Raw genomic sequence first — 18,772 nt, 5'->3', positions numbered from 1 at the left:
ATTCAACACATCAGTCAATGATTTAAACTAGACAGATAAAGAAAACCTACAACAGCTACAGTCAGTGAACTGACCTCAGAGTATCCAGTATACTGTGTGGACTCTCCAGTCCAGCAGACAGCAGCTTCACTCCTGAATCCTGCAGGTTATTATCACTCATGTCCAGCTCTGTCAGATAGGAAGGGTTGGACTTCAAAGCTGAGGCCACAATTTCACAGTGAGTCTCTGAGAGTCCACATCCAGAAAGTCTGTGATTACAAAATATATAAAATCTGTATTAAAATCAGACAGTTTACATTCAGCTCATTTCATTTTCCTGTGTATGACTGGACACAATGACTCTCTTCAGTATCTCTCATAGCTGCAGACTATTAACAATAATCTTTGTTTGCTTTCATCTTGCAGATGAAGGAGGAAACATAGAGCTACATTTAGGCTTCCATACTGTCCACATGAGGGTGCACCCAACCTTCCACATGTCCAAGGTCAAGGTGATCTGTGAGAGCTTGTTGGTGCCTGCTACTCCTCCACCACCTCGTCCCTGCCTCATCTATGAAGGACTCTCCTACACTGTGCACCACATCATCCGCTTCCACTGACATGGAAGAGGCCTCAAGGGCTATGGTTCCGGAGGAGAGATCCTGGGTTTGTGTTGGACACATCCTGGACCTGCATCAAATCCAAAACTTTCATCAGCAGCATCCAGAACAGCAATGCTGGCAGGACCTCTCCTCACCAGAGGACACCAGCTGCTGGTCCTTGGCGAGGACTCCATGAGAAAGAGGAGATCTTCTCAGGTAATGAGGATCTACCAACAAACCAGCCTGTCTCACAGCCTGAGGACATGGATGTGTCAAGTTCTCAAGAATTGTTTGCAGGTAGTTTTTTAATGCAAGTGTCAAAATATAGGCCTACACTGGATTCATTTTATGGTTTAGTGTATTAATACACATGATTTCAGAAAATACAAGTAAGATAAGAAAAACCTTTATGAATCACCAGTTCAGGTGGGGCAGTTTTGTTCCATGTAATGTAATTACAATAAAAGTGATGACATCTGTACTCACAGAGCCTTTCTGCAGTTCCTCACAGCTGGGAGCAGTCTCCGCCATCCCTCCTTAGATGTGTTGTACTTCTTCAGTTCAAACTCATCCACAACCTCCTCTGACATCTGCAGCAGGTAGGCCAGAGCTGAGCAGTGGATCACAGAGAGTTTCCTCTCTGATCTGTTCTGTGTCTGTCCTGAAATCAGGAACTCTTGGATCTCCTGATGAACTGAGAGGTCGTTCATCTCCATCAGACAGTGGAAGATGTTGATGCTTCTGTCAGGAGAGTTTTTGCCAGTGTTCATCTCCTTCAGCTTGTTGATGGCTCTCTCGATGATTTCTGGACTGTTCTCCGTCTGACCCAGCAGGCCTCCTAAGAGTCTCTGGTTGGACTCCAGAGAGAGGCCATGAAGGAAGCGAACAAACAAGTCCAGGTGACCATTTTTACTCTTCAGGGATTTCTTCATGGCTCTATACAGGAAGTCATCCAAAGATTGACTGGGATACTGGAGGTCATTCCCCAGGAAATAGTGCAGGACCTCTTTCTTCTCGTTGGTGTAACAGTGGAACATGTAGACTGCAGCCAGAAACTCCTGAACGCTCAGATGAACAAAGCAGTAGACTGTTTTCTGGAAGATCACACTCTCTCTTTTGAAGATCTCTGTACAAACTCCTGAGTACACTGAGGCCTCTGTAACATCAAGACCACAGTGCTCCAGGTCTTCTTGGTAGAACATGATGTTTCCTTTCTCCAGCTCTTCAAACGCCAGCCTCCCCAGCTTCAGAAGAACTTCCCTGTCAGCCTCCCTCAGCTCCTGTGGACTAATCTCATGCCCCTTATTGTACTTGTTCTTCTTCCTCTTTGTCTGAACCATCACAAAGTGTGAGTACATGTCAGTCAGGGTCTTGGGCAGCTCTCCTCTCTGCTCTGTAGTCAACATGTGCTCCAGGACTGTAGCCGTGATCCAGCAGAAGACTGGGACTCTACACAGGATGTGGAGGCTCCTGGATGTCTTGATGTGGGAGATGATTCTGCTGGAAAGCTCTTCATCACTGAACCTCCTCCTGAAGTACTCCTCCTTCTGGGTGTCAGTGAAGCCTCGTACTTCTGTTACCCTGTCAACACATGTAGGAGGGATCTGATTGGCTGCTGCAGGTCGGGAAGTGATCCAGACCAGAGCCGAGGAAAGCAGTTTCCCCTTGATGAGGTTTGTCAGCAGCACGTTGACTGATGCCTTCTGTGTGACATCAGACACAACCTCACTGTTGTTGAAGTCCAATGAAAGTCTACTTTCATCCAGGCCGTCAAAGATGAACAAAAGTTTACAGACAGCTAGCTCCTCTGCTGTGACCTTCTGTAAAGTTGGATGGAAAACATGGAGCAGCCTGAGAAGACTGTACTGCTCATCTTTGATCAAGTTCAGCTCCCTGAAAGAAAGCACAATCACCACACTGATATCTTGGTTTTCCAAACCCTCAGCCCAGTCCAGAGTGAACTTCTGCACTGAAAAGGTTTTTCCAACGCCAGCGACACCGTTGGTCAGAACCACTCTGATGTGTCTCTGTTGGACAGGTTGGTCATGTTTAAAGATGTCGTGGCACTTGATTGGAGTGTCATGGAGGACCTTCATCTTGGAAGCTGCCTCAAGCTGCTTCACCTCATGTTGGGTATTAACCTCTTCACTCTGTCCCTCTGTGATGTAAAGCTCAGTGTAGATCCTGTTGAGGAGGGTTCCACTTCCTGTTACATCAGTTCCTTCAGTCACATTTTCACATCTCTTCCTCAGACTGATCTTATGTTCATCTAAAACCTCCTGCAGATCAACATCAGCTGGAAAAAAGAACAAACATGAGACAAAAATCAGTCATCCGTCTTAGAAAACTGACTACTTTTAAATGTTTTGTAGAGTTGTTTCTTCTCATGGTGGTGTGGTGGTCCCCATGATGTAGAACATTACAGTGTGTCTTGATTAAATCAACAGGTTTCCAGAAAAGAGTCCACCAGCAGACAGATGTACAGTCTTACTTGTTCTGGATCTTTGTCCACACTGAGGACAGGAGGAGTCTCCTGATGAAGACGACTGGTCCCAGAATAAGGTGATGCACTGTCTGCAGAACCAGTGTCCACAATTAGTAGAGACTGGATCCTTCAGGACGTCCTGACACAAAGCACAGAAGGACAGCTGGTCCTCCACAGAAACTTGACTCCTCTTCTTCTCTCTGTCAACACATTTCTTTGTCACTAAAATTATTTGCAGATTGTTGGTGAGAAATATCAACAGTCCTTCATCAGCACACATTCTCAGATGTTTTGCTACAGAAATACCATCAGTCCTTCCTGGTTCTAAAACCCAGACTAGGATCTTGTGGAAATAAATCTTTTAGCAGAACATGTCGGCTTCATCCTAAAATTTTACAGTAGAAACAGTCTCTTACTTTGTGTCTGAGGGTCCGGGTTCTTTACTGAAGTCTGGAGGACGTTCTTTGGACCAGTCACTCTTCATAGACAGACAGCTGGATACTGGAGACTCTGATCTATGTCTGTGGAACTGACCTCTGCAGAAATAAATGTGTTTTTATTCTTACTGATTCAATCAATGATCAATTCTGAGATGTAAGTCATTTAAGCAGCTGTAGTGACTTAAAGAAATATACATGAACTTAAATAGAACAATTCTCCAACCTGCCTATGATTCCTCTTACATTTTCAAACTGTCATGTAACATCATCAGTTTGTATCATAAGATTCCACATGTACACTTTAGTCAGATATGTGTATCTATGACAGATGTATGTTTATCTTGCTGTTCTCTTCTCTTCTCTCTTTGCTGTTCTCTTCTCTCTTTCTTCTGTCTGTACCCGGCTGGCCTTAGGCAGATGGGTCCCTCCATATGAGCTGGGTTCTGCTCGAGGTTTCTTCCTGTTAAAAGGGAGTTTTTCCTTGCCACCGTTGCCTTCAGGCTTGCTCTGGGGGTTTCAGGCCGGGTTTTTGTAAAGCGTCTTGAGACGATTTGTATTGTTATTGACGCTATATAAATAAAATTGAATTGAATTGAATTGAAATTGAAATAAGCCACTGAGGTGGCATGCGCATTGTTGGGATCTGAACCTGAAGCTTTGTTGTTGTTGTTTTTGACACCTTACCTCCATCTCACATAACAATGGAGAACCCCTGTGTAGAGCAATTCATTTCTTCCCTTGCACAGAGCCTAAACCCAGGCTACCCTGAATTCATTAACAAGTTGAATTTCAGTGAGTGCAGGGAAGAGATAGATTCTCTACTGAAGGACAGGTGTGATGCACAGACTGCATCCAAGGGCCCATTGTTAAGATGTTTGCTTCTGAACTTCCACAGGCAATCCAGCCTTGCCTCTCAGAGCAAAGCAGCCTTAGAAAAGGAGAGTCCCTTAAAGCGCAAACGGCTTGTCTCCTCCATGAGGTACAAATGGCCAATAAGAAAGCTATGCGCTACTTATCAGACCTGCACTCAGCAGAGTCAGATCTTTGTGCACACAAAGAGGAACTGTTAAGGCTTAAATCAGGTTGTTTTTCCCCACCACAGTCGTTAAGCCAATGTGATTCTGGCTATTCCGATTCACACTCCTCCTCTAGTGAAAGGTTAACGCCCTCTCTAGTTTGAAGATGGGAACAATTTCCAGTCGACCCTAAGTTCCTGGGAACAGAGTCAGCTCCTCAACCTCCTCTGAGAGACCGAGGTAACAATTACCTGACATCCCATCTCTCTGACATAGACCGTGAAGAGATTTGTAGTTTACCCTCCAGAAGATATTCTGCCCAATCTTCTTTTCAGCCTATGATGTATGACACTCCCATCTGTGCCCATCTCTCCGAAGGGGGGACTACAACACCACAGGTTTGCTCAGCCCCCACCTGTCCACCAGAGATAACTGTTGCACGTGATGCACCTGCCCGGACACCACAGTGTCCCCGCTTTAAAGTGCTTGAGTTCCTTGCCAAGGACATTGAACATTTTGATCCAGACAGCTGTGATCATAACGTTGACAATTACGTTAAGGATTTAGACCACGCCCTAATTGATTTGCCCCATGCAACCCAAAGGGAGAAGGTCAAACTTGTATGGAAAACAAGCTCTAAAGCTGTCCATAAGTTTATCCAGTCACAACCTCCTACAGTCAGAGATGACTACACAGAGCTCCATCAAGCACTACTAGAAGAATTCTCTTCTACTGCTGATGAGATTGACTCAATGGTTGCAGCCCTCCAAATTAAACATACCCGTCATGAGCATCTTAGAGATTATTACAAACGTTTGAGACGTGTACTTTCAGGGGAAGAATGCACCAGGCTTAGAAGAGAACTCCACCTTCAAGTCTTTATTCTTGCAGAACCTGCACCCATGTGTACGCACTCACGTTGTACTCATGACACGCCAAGGTGACCCCTCGATGCAGGACATCAGGAAGATGACACAGGTGGCTTGGGAAACTGTTGTCACTTCCAAAACAAGAGGGAAGACTGTTGAGCCCTCCAGCTCAACCACCAAGGCATCATCCCGGTCTACCACCTTAAAACGTCACCCTCACAACAGACCAAAGAGGGGTGATAAAGGGCCACACAGGGACACTGAGCGTAGCCGCCATGTCCGCCAACTTCCCAGAGATAGGCATTCACACATTCGGAGCTGTAGAAAGCCTTATTCTGAAATTATGGCCCAGCAGTATGATCAGTGCCGGCGCTCCGCACACGCACATCACGCACTGCGCGTAGGGCACCAAGTGCCTGGGGGGGCACCAAAAAATCTGGGTCGTGAAAAATCATCACAATAGGCTACTAGTATAAATAACAAATAAAATATGTCTAAAGCATGTTAATATACAAAAGCAATACAAAAGTAATATAGGCCTAGACCAAATTAGTCGAGAAAAAGGTGAATCTCCTGTGCGGCCTCTCTCCAGTCTCCCTCTGGTGCCCCCCTTCCCCACCTCCCAGTGGTCTGTTCGATTATGCCTCAATAGAGCGTCACAGTCCCGCCCACAGCCAAAAAGGGTGTGGAGGTGCCGGAAGTACGGTTCCCATTCATTTCTCCCATTGACGTGTTGGAAAAATCCGTATCTAAAGAGTTTTAGAGCATGTCTTAGGATAACCAGCTACGGCTGAACTCATAAGCATATAACATATCATTTCGAGTGAAAAAACGAAGAGAAAGTCCAAAAAAAGTCAAAGGTACAAGACTGTGTACATATTTTCATTTCCGAGAGAAGGAACTAGGCTACTCATCCCATAAACCACCGCGCCTCACTGAAGGCGCCTCACTGAAGTCGACTCGAAGCCACAACCTCGAAAGAGCCTTTTCAGCGACTTCCAAATCTGATGACGGCCACGCGAACCTGTGCTGCTGTGTGGGCTACTGACGTTACTGTCTACTGTACGATCACAAATAAATAAATAAAAAAGAACCTGTGTTGCGTTTTTGCACGGTAGACTTATCAGTTAGTCAGATAGCAATGCTATGTTCGATTATGCTTAAACTGGGCTTGCTATTTCTTTTAACCATCAGAGATATAGTCAGGTAAGTAACGCTAGCCTATTAGCCTAGTTTGCTTTGCATTTCAGGACGCTTTTTTGCCGTTTGTTATCAATTATGATCAAACGATGTGTAGTGAAAAGGTAACGCTACAAGTGACACTTTCACAACGTAATGAAATGATGAGTGGGAAACGGCTCTTGGTAAGGTGAACTTTAGAAAAACCCTGCAACTGAACGTGATGTGATTTTGCCAAATTAGACCGCTTTAGATAAGTTTCGTTGTTGTTCTATGCGGTCATTTTCAAGAGGTTCATAGGCCAAGGGCTACATCTGTTGGTGAAACTGCAATTAGAAAAAAAAACTCACAATCTCAGTGTTTGTATATTTTCATATTCACAGAGTTGTCAAATTATGTACAGAATTATTATATTGTGCCTCATCAGACCTCTTTTAAAGGTAAAATAGAGTTTTGAATTTTAAATATCCAGTGACACATAGGCCTATGTAAAAGACTAATGTGTGCATTATTTTTGTATGATGGTTCAATCAAAAATGCATTTCAGTAGAATATATATATATATATATTTCTTTTCATGTTTGTTGCCATTGTTAATGTAAAATTATTTATTTGCAGCAGTTATTTTGGAAGTAAAGAGAACCTAAAATTCTGAATGGTTGTTATTCCTTTGGTGGTGGGTGGTTGGTTGGTTGGGGGGGGGGGGGGCACCACCAAGGATTTGTGCTTAGGGCACCCAAATGGCTAGCGCCGGCCCTGAGTATGATCAACCAATAGACTGCTCAGATGATGATCACAGCATCTCTGAGTGCAGTTTAGATGATCATAATTCAGCAGACAGTGATGCCTCTGAATACCTCTTTGCCTCCGGCTACACGGAGCGTTACAACCCTGAGCCACTAGTTCATAAAAACTTAAGGCAACACAAATTCAGAGTTCCTTCCTCAAGGAAATAATAACACAGTCCATCCCTGTACTGCCAGTATGTAGGAAGTACTTTACTTTCTTTGCAGTTAAGTAGGCAGACTTGTTGATTTGTTAGCAACAGCAGCAAACTCCATAGTTTTAACTCACTAATAGTCACACCTGCCACTATTAGCTGAGAAAAGCCAAAATTCTGATTGGACCCAGACCCACTGTCTAACTTTGTAAATACACCTGAACCGAGTCCTCGGTAGTATTTTGCTAGTCATACATGTCCTTATCCAACGCAAAATTTTAGGACACATTCAGACAATGATACAGCCATTGACTACCAAAATGTGATGACATCCTTCCGCAGCAACATCTGCATGAAGGACAAAATTGTAATTTCTGTTAAGATCAGACCGAGTACTGCATTGAATAATAATTATTCTAATAGGATCCAATGAGTGAACCACAAAACTCTTGGACATTTGGAAATGGTTTTATCATTGTAGGTGCCACTCTCTTTCTGTATCTTACCCTAACAATTTACATCACTGACATGCTTCTCTTTCTCACTAACACTGTTAGTAAATGTCAATGTGCTTATGTGTATTTCAGTTTTTCACCTGATGATTTTGTTTTGCTTAGCTAAGATAGTTAGCGTTTACCACAGCCCAGTTGGTTAACAGACTGCCCAGATGTCATTACTATTAATGAACTTTTCCAACTTGGATTATACACGGACACTTGTGCTCTCACGACCACACATCGAGTGAGATCGTGAGACCAAAGGGGGGAAGGTTGGGATCTGAACCTGGTGGTGAGCTATGGAAGCTCACCATGCCTAACCAAGTTGACCACATGTCTTGGAAACAAAGGGAAGCACCAGAACTCTAAGTCTCACAATCCTCCAGGTGTGAAAACTGACCAAGCAGTTCACTGGCTGACAGTGGCATGTGACCTCTGAGGTCATCAGGTCATATAAAATGCACCGTTTGGCCTTTGTTCTCTCTCTTATTCTCTACTCTTCCACCTCTTCAACTCCACACCTCCACGTGGAGACCCCGAGCTGCTCGGCTGCAGCTGGGTGCCAGGCCTGTTCTCCTTACAGCAGCGAAGCGAGATCCTGCTGAGGAATCTACACCAGGTCTTTTAGCCAACAAACAGAAGGTTTGCAGGCTAAACTCCCAAACAACAGGAGCCACACGGCTAGTTAGCACCGAGCTGCTAACAAGCCACTTCAAAGGACTTCAAGGAGCGGCCAGTTTCCCTCCAACGTCTGCCATCAGGAAAACACAGCAAGGATTACAACTTTTCCCAGTTTGGTCTTCCATCAGGAACTGCCAGCTAAAGGAGCAACACACCAGAAATGGACTTTCCACCAACTGGTAGTATGACCTGGGCCTAGTTAAGCTAAGCAAAGCATAGAACTTAAACTTTGATTGAATGTGATATTTGTGTTTATTGAGTTGTTTATAGTATAGTGGTTTGATGTTAGTTTAGATTATGCAACACATAGACTCAGGGTCTTGCATGCTTAACTAACCACTCTTCCTCTAACCTGGCACCTCATAAAACCCTTATCACATTCCACATATCTACTGGCCAGCACATGGTCTGAGTGTCCCCACTCAGCAGCCATCTTGTTTCCTTTGTGTTCAAGCGGCCATCTTGGCGGCCATCTTGGCACGCCCACAACCGGCGGCCATCTTGGTACGCCCACAACTGGCGGCCATCTTGACACACCCACAACCAGCGGCCATTTTGGCACGCACACACACACACACACACACCTATATAGAGTAGACTGTAGTTAGAATGTATGTTTACTTTTATTCTTGTTAATAAATGTCTTTTAAACATACCTGTCTGTTTAATGTTGCACAAGAGTGAATATTGCCAACCTCTACACTGCCAAGAACTCCAAATTCCTTCAACTTTAACTAGTTGTTAACGTGGTAATTTTGGTTATAGTTATTAAGTTAATCATTAATCCGAACTCCAAATTGACAATTTAGTATAATTTATGAGACTGTTTTGATTAATTGGCTATCTTTTCCCTTCCTAGAAGGGTGGTGCCCCGAGGTGATCTAGTAATTCAGATCCAATTATTTAATAATAAATAATTATTTTTGATAATTATTAATTATTCATGATAGCCAAACCAAAATACTGAGTGCCTTAGTACCCAGGCCCAACAGCATGAACTTGTCTGGACGTGTGTTCTGGGATAAACAATAAACAATGTCCAGTGCGTTCCATATATTTGGATTCTTGAAGTCCATTTATTTTTAGGCACAGAAGATACTCTCAGCACGTTGAAAATATTACGGCACTGTCCCAAATCCATATTAACACACCAGCCATTTTAATGAGCTCCAGTTGACAAAAAACTGTTTGCTTCCCCGCTTCGATTATGCCTCAATAGAGCGTCACAGTCCCGCCCACAGCCAAAAAGGGTGTGGAGGTGCCGGAAGTACGGTTCCCATTCATTTCTCCCATTGACGTGTTGGAAAAATCCGTATCTAAAGAGTTTTAGAGCATGTCTTAGGATAACCAGCTACGGCTGAACTCATAAGCATATAACATATCATTTCGAGTGAAAAAACGAAGAGAAAGTCCAAAAAAAGTCAAAGGTACAAGACTGTGTACATATTTTCATTTCCGAGAGAAGGAACTAGGCTACTCATCCCATAAACCACCGCGCCTCACTGAAGGCGCCTCACTGAAGTCGACTCGAAGCCACAACCTCGAAAGAGCCTTTTCAGCGACTTCCAAATCTGATGACGGCCACGCGAACCTGTGCTGCTGTGTGGGCTACTGACGTTACTGTCTACTGTACGATCACAAATAAATAAATAAAAAAGAACCTGTGTTGCGTTTTTGCACGGTAGACTTATCAGTTAGTCAGATAGCAATGCTATGTTCGATTATGCTTAAACTGGGCTTGCTATTTCTTTTAACCATCAGAGATATAGTCAGGTAAGTAACGCTAGCCTATTAGCCTAGTTTGCTTTGCATTTCAGGACGCTTTTTTGCCGTTTGTTATCAATTATGATCAAACGATGTGTAGTGAAAAGGTAACGCTACAAGTGACACTTTCACAACGTAATGAAATGATGAGTGGGAAACGGCTCTTGGTAAGGTGAACTTTAGAAAAACCCTGCAACTGAACGTGATGTGATTTTGCCAAATTAGACCGCTTTAGATAAGTTTCGTTGTTGTTCTATGCGGTCATTTTCAAGAGGTTCATAGGCCAAGGGCTACATCTGTTGGTGAAACTGCAATTAGAAAAAAAAACTCACAATCTCAGTGTTTGTATATTTTCATATTCACAGAGTTGTCAAATTATGTACAGAATTATTATATTGTGCCTCATCAGACCTCTTTTAAAGGTAAAATAGAGTTTTGAATTTTAAATATCCAGTGACACATAGGCCTATGTAAAAGACTAATGTGTGCATTATTTTTGTATGATGGTTCAATCAAAAATGCATTTCAGTAGAATATATATATATATATATTTCTTTTCATGTTTGTTGCCATTGTTAATGTAAAATTATTTATTTGCAGCAGTTATTTTGGAAGTAAAGAGAACCTAAAATTCTGAATGGTTGTTATTCCTTTGGTGGTGGGTGGTTGGTTGGTTGGGGGGGGGGGGGGCACCACCAAGGATTTGTGCTTAGGGCACCCAAATGGCTAGCGCCGGCCCTGAGTATGATCAACCAATAGACTGCTCAGATGATGATCACAGCATCTCTGAGTGCAGTTTAGATGATCATAATTCAGCAGACAGTGATGCCTCTGAATACCTCTTTGCCTCCGGCTACACGGAGCGTTACAACCCTGAGCCACTAGTTCATAAAAACTTAAGGCAACACAAATTCAGAGTTCCTTCCTCAAGGAAATAATAACACAGTCCATCCCTGTACTGCCAGTATGTAGGAAGTACTTTACTTTCTTTGCAGTTAAGTAGGCAGACTTGTTGATTTGTTAGCAACAGCAGCAAACTCCATAGTTTTAACTCACTAATAGTCACACCTGCCACTATTAGCTGAGAAAAGCCAAAATTCTGATTGGACCCAGACCCACTGTCTAACTTTGTAAATACACCTGAACCGAGTCCTCGGTAGTATTTTGCTAGTCATACATGTCCTTATCCAACGCAAAATTTTAGGACACATTCAGACAATGATACAGCCATTGACTACCAAAATGTGATGACATCCTTCCGCAGCAACATCTGCATGAAGGACAAAATTGTAATTTCTGTTAAGATCAGACCGAGTACTGCATTGAATAATAATTATTCTAATAGGATCCAATGAGTGAACCACAAAACTCTTGGACATTTGGAAATGGTTTTATCATTGTAGGTGCCACTCTCTTTCTGTATCTTACCCTAACAATTTACATCACTGACATGCTTCTCTTTCTCACTAACACTGTTAGTAAATGTCAATGTGCTTATGTGTATTTCAGTTTTTCACCTGATGATTTTGTTTTGCTTAGCTAAGATAGTTAGCGTTTACCACAGCCCAGTTGGTTAACAGACTGCCCAGATGTCATTACTATTAATGAACTTTTCCAACTTGGATTATACACGGACACTTGTGCTCTCACGACCACACATCGAGTGAGATCGTGAGACCAAAGGGGGGAAGGTTGGGATCTGAACCTGGTGGTGAGCTATGGAAGCTCACCATGCCTAACCAAGTTGACCACATGTCTTGGAAACAAAGGGAAGCACCAGAACTCTAAGTCTCACAATCCTCCAGGTGTGAAAACTGACCAAGCAGTTCACTGGCTGACAGTGGCATGTGACCTCTGAGGTCATCAGGTCATATAAAATGCACCGTTTGGCCTTTGTTCTCTCTCTTATTCTCTACTCTTCCACCTCTTCAACTCCACACCTCCACGTGGAGACCCCGAGCTGCTCGGCTGCAGCTGGGTGCCAGGCCTGTTCTCCTTACAGCAGCGAAGCGAGATCCTGCTGAGGAATCTACACCAGGTCTTTTAGCCAACAAACAGAAGGTTTGCAGGCTAAACTCCCAAACAACAGGAGCCACACGGCTAGTTAGCACCGAGCTGCTAACAAGCCACTTCAAAGGACTTCAAGGAGCGGCCAGTTTCCCTCCAACGTCTGCCATCAGGAAAACACAGCAAGGATTACAACTTTTCCCAGTTTGGTCTTCCATCAGGAACTGCCAGCTAAAGGAGCAACACACCAGAAATGGACTTTCCACCAACTGGTAGTATGACCTGGGCCTAGTTAAGCTAAGCAAAGCATAGAACTTAAACTTTGATTGAATGTGATATTTGTGTTTATTGAGTTGTTTATAGTATAGTGGTTTGATGTTAGTTTAGATTATGCAACACATAGACTCAGGGTCTTGCATGCTTAACTAACCACTCTTCCTCTAACCTGGCACCTCATAAAACCCTTATCACATTCCACATATCTACTGGCCAGCACATGGTCTGAGTGTCCCCACTCAGCAGCCATCTTGTTTCCTTTGTGTTCAAGCGGCCATCTTGGCGGCCATCTTGGCACGCCCACAACCGGCGGCCATCTTGGTACGCCCACAACTGGCGGCCATCTTGACACACCCACAACCAGCGGCCATTTTGGCACGCACACACACACACACACACACCTATATAGAGTAGACTGTAGTTAGAATGTATGTTTACTTTTATTCTTGTTAATAAATGTCTTTTAAACATACCTGTCTGTTTAATGTTGCACAAGAGTGAATATTGCCAACCTCTACACTGCCAAGAACTCCAAATTCCTTCAACTTTAACTAGTTGTTAACGTGGTAATTTTGGTTATAGTTATTAAGTTAATCATTAATCCGAACTCCAAATTGACAATTTAGTATAATTTATGAGACTGTTTTGATTAATTGGCTATCTTTTCCCTTCCTAGAAGGGTGGTGCCCCGAGGTGATCTAGTAATTCAGATCCAATTATTTAATAATAAATAATTATTTTTGATAATTATTAATTATTCATGATAGCCAAACCAAAATACTGAGTGCCTTAGTACCCAGGCCCAACAGCATGAACTTGTCTGGACGTGTGTTCTGGGATAAACAATAAACAATGTCCAGTGCGTTCCATATATTTGGATTCTTGAAGTCCATTTATTTTTAGGCACAGAAGATACTCTCAGCACGTTGAAAATATTACGGCACTGTCCCAAATCCATATTAACACACCAGCCATTTTAATGAGCTCCAGTTGACAAAAAACTGTTTGCTTCCCCACAAACAAACACCTGATTTCTCCCACCTGTAGCTTAGCTATATGCACTTCCACACAGTGATTTAAATTAAAGATGACTGCAAAATATATAATGACTCCAAAAGCAGCTGTAAATAAACAAACTACAGTTGCTGCAGATAATGAGTTGTTTGAGTAAAAATGAATCACCCATCAGGGACAGGAAATCTACTGTGATTCAAAATGAATGAATAATGGAGTTAGCAGCAGTTCTCTTACTTTGTGTCTGAGGGTCTAGGTTCTTCACTGAAGTCTGGAGGACGTTCTTTAGACCAGTCACTCTTCATAGACAGACAGCTGGATACTGGAGACTCTGATCTATGGACCTGCCCTCTGTAGAAAGAAATTTGTTTTTATTCTCATCAATTATTGATCAAGTCATTTAAGTAGATGTAAATACACAAACTACAGCTGCTGCAGTTCTCTTACTTTGTGTCTGAGGGTCCAGGTTCTTCACTAAAGTCTGGAGGACGTTCTTTGGACCAGTCACTCTTCATAGATAGACAGCTGGATACTGGAGACTGTGATCTGTGGACCTGCCCTCTGTAGAAAGAAATTCGTTTTAATTCTCATCAATTATTGATCAACTCTTAAATAAAAGTCATTAAAGTAGGTGTAAATACATAAACCACAGCCGCTGCAGTTCTCTTACTCTGTGTCTGAGGGTCCAGGTTCTTCAATAAAGTCTGGGGGACGTTCTTTGGACCAGTCACTCTTCATAGACAGACAGCTGACTCTGTCCTCCTCTTCCTCCATCTTCTGGACTTCCATCAGTCTGAGAGTTAAACCAGTAACTCTCAGTGAGTTTACACAAATTTCAGTTACAGTCAGCCAGTAGGGTTGCCAACCGCCCCTTGAAAAACAGAATGTCCCGTATTTAGAAACAAAAGTATGCGATGTCAATGGAATTAATGAATAACAGGGCGCTTAATATGAAAATTTACAGTAAACTTATTCCCAGGCCGTCTCCTGCTATGTGATCAATCAGCTGACAGCGGGAATCCCACTCATCTCATTGGTCGAGGTACTGTTGCTTCCGAAGAAGATAACAGAAGACAACAAATCAACAACTTTTCCTCACACTTTATGTTTGCACTTTTCTTATTGCACTATTACAAGAGGAATGTTTTATATTACAGTTTTAAGGTAAGCAGGACAGGTTTCTGTTTAAGAAAGATATGTATTTTATTCTGTTAATATATATATATATATATAATATTTGTTATTTTGTATTAAAAATAAATTGTTGAATAATATTTTGTTTTCCATGTGCAGTGTTCATACCACTCAATATGCAAATATGCATCTAATTCAATTCAGGTTTGAGTCAAATAGTTAAAAAATCGTTTCACACACACAAATAAGGGCTAAAAAAAAAAATGAATCACGCCTGGAAGGATGAAGGCAGTCTGGTCAGCCGGCCCTGCCAATGAAGAGTCCCTTATTTATTTTTCAGGGTGTTGGCAACCCTTATCAGCCAGTGTTGTGCAAGTCCACAATCAGCAAGAACTAGTTCAAAGTTCAGTTCACACTGATAAAAGTGAACTACTTCAAGTTGTTTTTTGTTTTGTTTTTTTATTTAAATGAGCAGCTTCGAGCTATTCATGTTCAATAGAATCTCTGACTGACCTGCCCATTCATCCCCAGTCCGTCATATATTTTTTCCCGCCAGGATCTGTAGTGTTTTTTCTGAATAACTATTGACTGTATAACTCAACTGTTTGTTTGGATCGTTGACGGCTGTCTTGTTTTCCTGAACGGGGGTGAACGTCGTTATTTCCCTCCAGATCGAGCGAAACTCACGTCTACGCTCACAGTTGGAAAAATGATGCGTTCATTTCACAGTTCACAAAAATATGAAGAAAAAAAACCGCACACAGTCATGCACAACACTGCAGTCAGCTGATTCCTTAACTGCCACTGAATCACACCCCAATACAAGGAGGAATCGGAGAAACATGATCTTCTGACCATCAAAGTCCAGGAACCAAAAACGGACTGTGAGACGCTGACAGTATTATGATACTAATGTTGTGTTGACACGCACCCTTCCTCTGTCCAGTCAAAACGACGTCTGAGCTGATTTCATTGTTTCCTCCACCTGACTGCGTTTGTCTAAATGCCGCTGCTCACCCAGAGCAGAGCAGGCTCATTTTGCTCCTCTCCCACCTCTTGTGTGTTTGTTATACCGTCACGTGACTCCGCGGCGCCAGGTGACCAAACACCGCTACCAGCCAGGCCCGACCAGCAGCAACGCATTACGCACAGCGCAGAGACGGAGCGAGAGAATGGCACAGAGAGTAGGGCCGAAAATGAAACGATAACAAGTTACACCTTAATTATTAAAAAGTATATTGACAATACTGGCCCTGTACTTCGTATTGGATCAATACTAAATCACACACCACTACCTGGTCTCATGAACCTTGACCACCTGGTCTGGTGAGCTCCTCCCCTCTGCATTTACAGGGAGTCAGTTGAGGTAATCTTTGTGGATCAGACTGTGTACATGTTGTGTTTATCAGCACCACTCTATAAAGATACCATCACTCTATCTTCACATTAAAACCACTAGTGCAGTGCCTGTCGGAAGTATGTATTCCTATAGTGGGAGCTGAAGAAGATTTTTCAGTTGTGACCATTGTCGTGACCCATGTCTCCTCCCCAAAAAAGACATTAATTGTAGTGTTTTTACTGGTGGTTTTAATTGTATATACACATAGTAACATACAAAATACAAATGTAGAATCAGAATCAGAAATACAGTAGCCTATGTACATTTACAAATAAATAAATAGTGTTCAACAGAGTGACGGCTTGGGGAAAGAAGCTGTCTTTGTGTTGGCTGGTTTTGGTAAACATCTTCGTGCCCGTAGCGAGACACCTGCCCAGTTTCAAATCAATCGGGCCAACGGTTCGCGAGATATGCGTGCCACAGACAGACACACAGACGCTTCTTGATTTATAGATAGATGTCAGTAAAACGTTCTTTTCCTGATTAATAATAAAAAACAAGAAGCTCCTGCATGTTTGACTGGATCTGGACGTTTGTGTGGGACAGGTGACAGGGAGGTTAAAGTGGACAGGGTTCTGACCCTCAACACAGGAGACCTCCAGGAGTCTTCTCCCACACCAACAATTTCATCTCTCTTCACATTTCAGTTACCATCCTTAAATACAATTCATGACACCATCATAAATCTTGTATTGAGTAAAAAGCAGCACAGTTAGTGGGAGCAGGTGAACTCAACAAAAAGACCAACACAGATACTTTTGTTTCTCCTTTAAACATTTATGCATTTATCATGTTCAACCACTACCTGTATAGGAAGATGGATGAACTCTCCTCCTTCATGGTGCTGACACTCAGTGTGGTGTCTCTGGTCGTCTCCATTTTGGCAGCAACTGACTCCACCTAACTCCCAGCTCATTCATAAATGTCAAAGAGGTGGAGACAGGTGTCAGGCAGACAGCAGTTGGTGCAGTTTTGTACCAGACGATAAACATGTGTATTTCTGGTGGAAAGTTTTTATCATGGAGGTCTATAGGGACTCACTGCCTTTTAGAGGACTCTGGAGGACCAGCAGGTTTCGGGAGTTCTATGATTGCTTCATTTTTCAGCCCTGGAGGCTGCTGCGTGATTTCCCACTTCCTCCTACTGCACAAAAGATCAGACTAACTAACTAAAAGGAATATAGCCAACATAAGAGTGTGATTTAATGTTTGTGTTAACCCTATGAGAAAACTGTATTGCAATGTTTGTAACAGTAAAGCAGTTTTTATTTGTTTTTCTTACATGTACTTTGACTTCTCCTGATAATATTGTATATTGTAATGTGAAATATAGCCCACACCTGCTAGTAAACACCTGCTAGTAAACTTGGGAAACTTCAAGATATCAGAACACCATTAGAAATGAATCAGTCATTAAGCATTACATCATTTAGTATAGCTGCTATAGGGAAAGTCCTTCGAATTAGACTAGAATTTACTGGAAACAATGCCCATTTCAGTCTCCACAAACTGTTTTGGGGAGTTTGTAAAAGCATCCTAAGATAAGACTGATTAAAATATTTACAGTTCAGGATTATTACTGGCCTTAGTTGGAGCAAATTCCTCCACTTTATTCAATTCGGAGAGCCAAACAGGAGAAACAGAGCGACAGATAAACCCAGTGGACAAACATATTGAAAGTAAGCAGAGCCTTTTATTTCTGCCATTGTATTTAGAGTCTGAGGGCTCCAAACAGAGATAATATTTATGTCTCTTCACTGAAGAACCAAGATTAGATACATTAACATGATTTACAGGAGGTTTTTGGCTACCAGAGTTTTGTAGAAAATAAGTAAATGCTCAGATGTTTTTTTAAAGTTTTCTATAATTAAATCTGTTAAAGTGCTGCTGACAAATCAATTAATAAACACTGTGACAAAACAAAACACTGCAAAAACTACAAACTTGTCCTGGTTCATAAATAAGAGAAAAATCCAACAGAAACACAGAAGCATTCAAAGGCCGGTTGTTGTTGTCTGATGTGGAAAGGTACACTATATTACCAAAAGTATTCGCTCACCTGCCTTTACTCATTCTATGAACTGAAGTGCCATCCCATTCCTAACTCATAGAATTCAATATGATGTCGGTCCACCTTTTGCAGCTATTACAGCTTCAACTCTTCTGGGAAGACTGTCCACAAGGTTGAGGAGAGTGTTTATAGGAATTTTTGACCATTCTTCCAAAAGCGCATTGGTGAGGTCACACACTGATGTTGGTCGAGAAGGCCTGGCTCTCAGTCTCCGCTCTAATTCATCCCAAAGGTGTTCTATCGGGTTCAGGTCAGGACTCTGTGCAGGCCAGTCAAGTTCATCCACACCAGACTCTGTCATCCACGTCTTTATGGACCTTGCTTTGTGCACTGGTGCACAGTCATGTTGGAAGAGGAAGGGGCCCGCTCCAAACTGTTCCCACAAGGTTGGGAGCATGGAATTGTCCAAAATGTTTTGGT

General features: G+C 42.5%; 1 protein-coding gene across 1 annotated transcript in view; it reads right to left on the bottom strand.

Moving 5' to 3' along the window:
- The window catches only part of LOC311507423 (uncharacterized protein), a 62,431-nt gene that overhangs the window by 29,396 nt on the left and 14,263 nt on the right, over positions 1-18,772 (bottom strand). The window contains exons 5-9 of the mRNA XM_084571748.1: positions 14,197-14,310; positions 3,483-3,602; positions 3,049-3,266; positions 1,068-2,877; positions 75-248 (exon numbers count right to left, since the gene is read on the bottom strand). Of these exons, the coding sequence (XP_084427874.1) occupies positions 75-248; positions 1,068-2,877; positions 3,049-3,266; positions 3,483-3,602; positions 14,197-14,310 (2,436 nt within the window). The remainder of the gene's footprint in view (positions 1-74; positions 249-1,067; positions 2,878-3,048; positions 3,267-3,482; positions 3,603-14,196; positions 14,311-18,772) is intronic.

Source organism: Chelon labrosus (assembly GCF_963514085.1).
Source record: "Chelon labrosus genome assembly, chromosome: 2".
In the NCBI taxonomy this organism is placed as follows: domain Eukaryota; kingdom Metazoa; phylum Chordata; class Actinopteri; order Mugiliformes; family Mugilidae; genus Chelon; species Chelon labrosus.
This window is presented reverse-complemented; position numbering and strand designations above follow the sequence as displayed.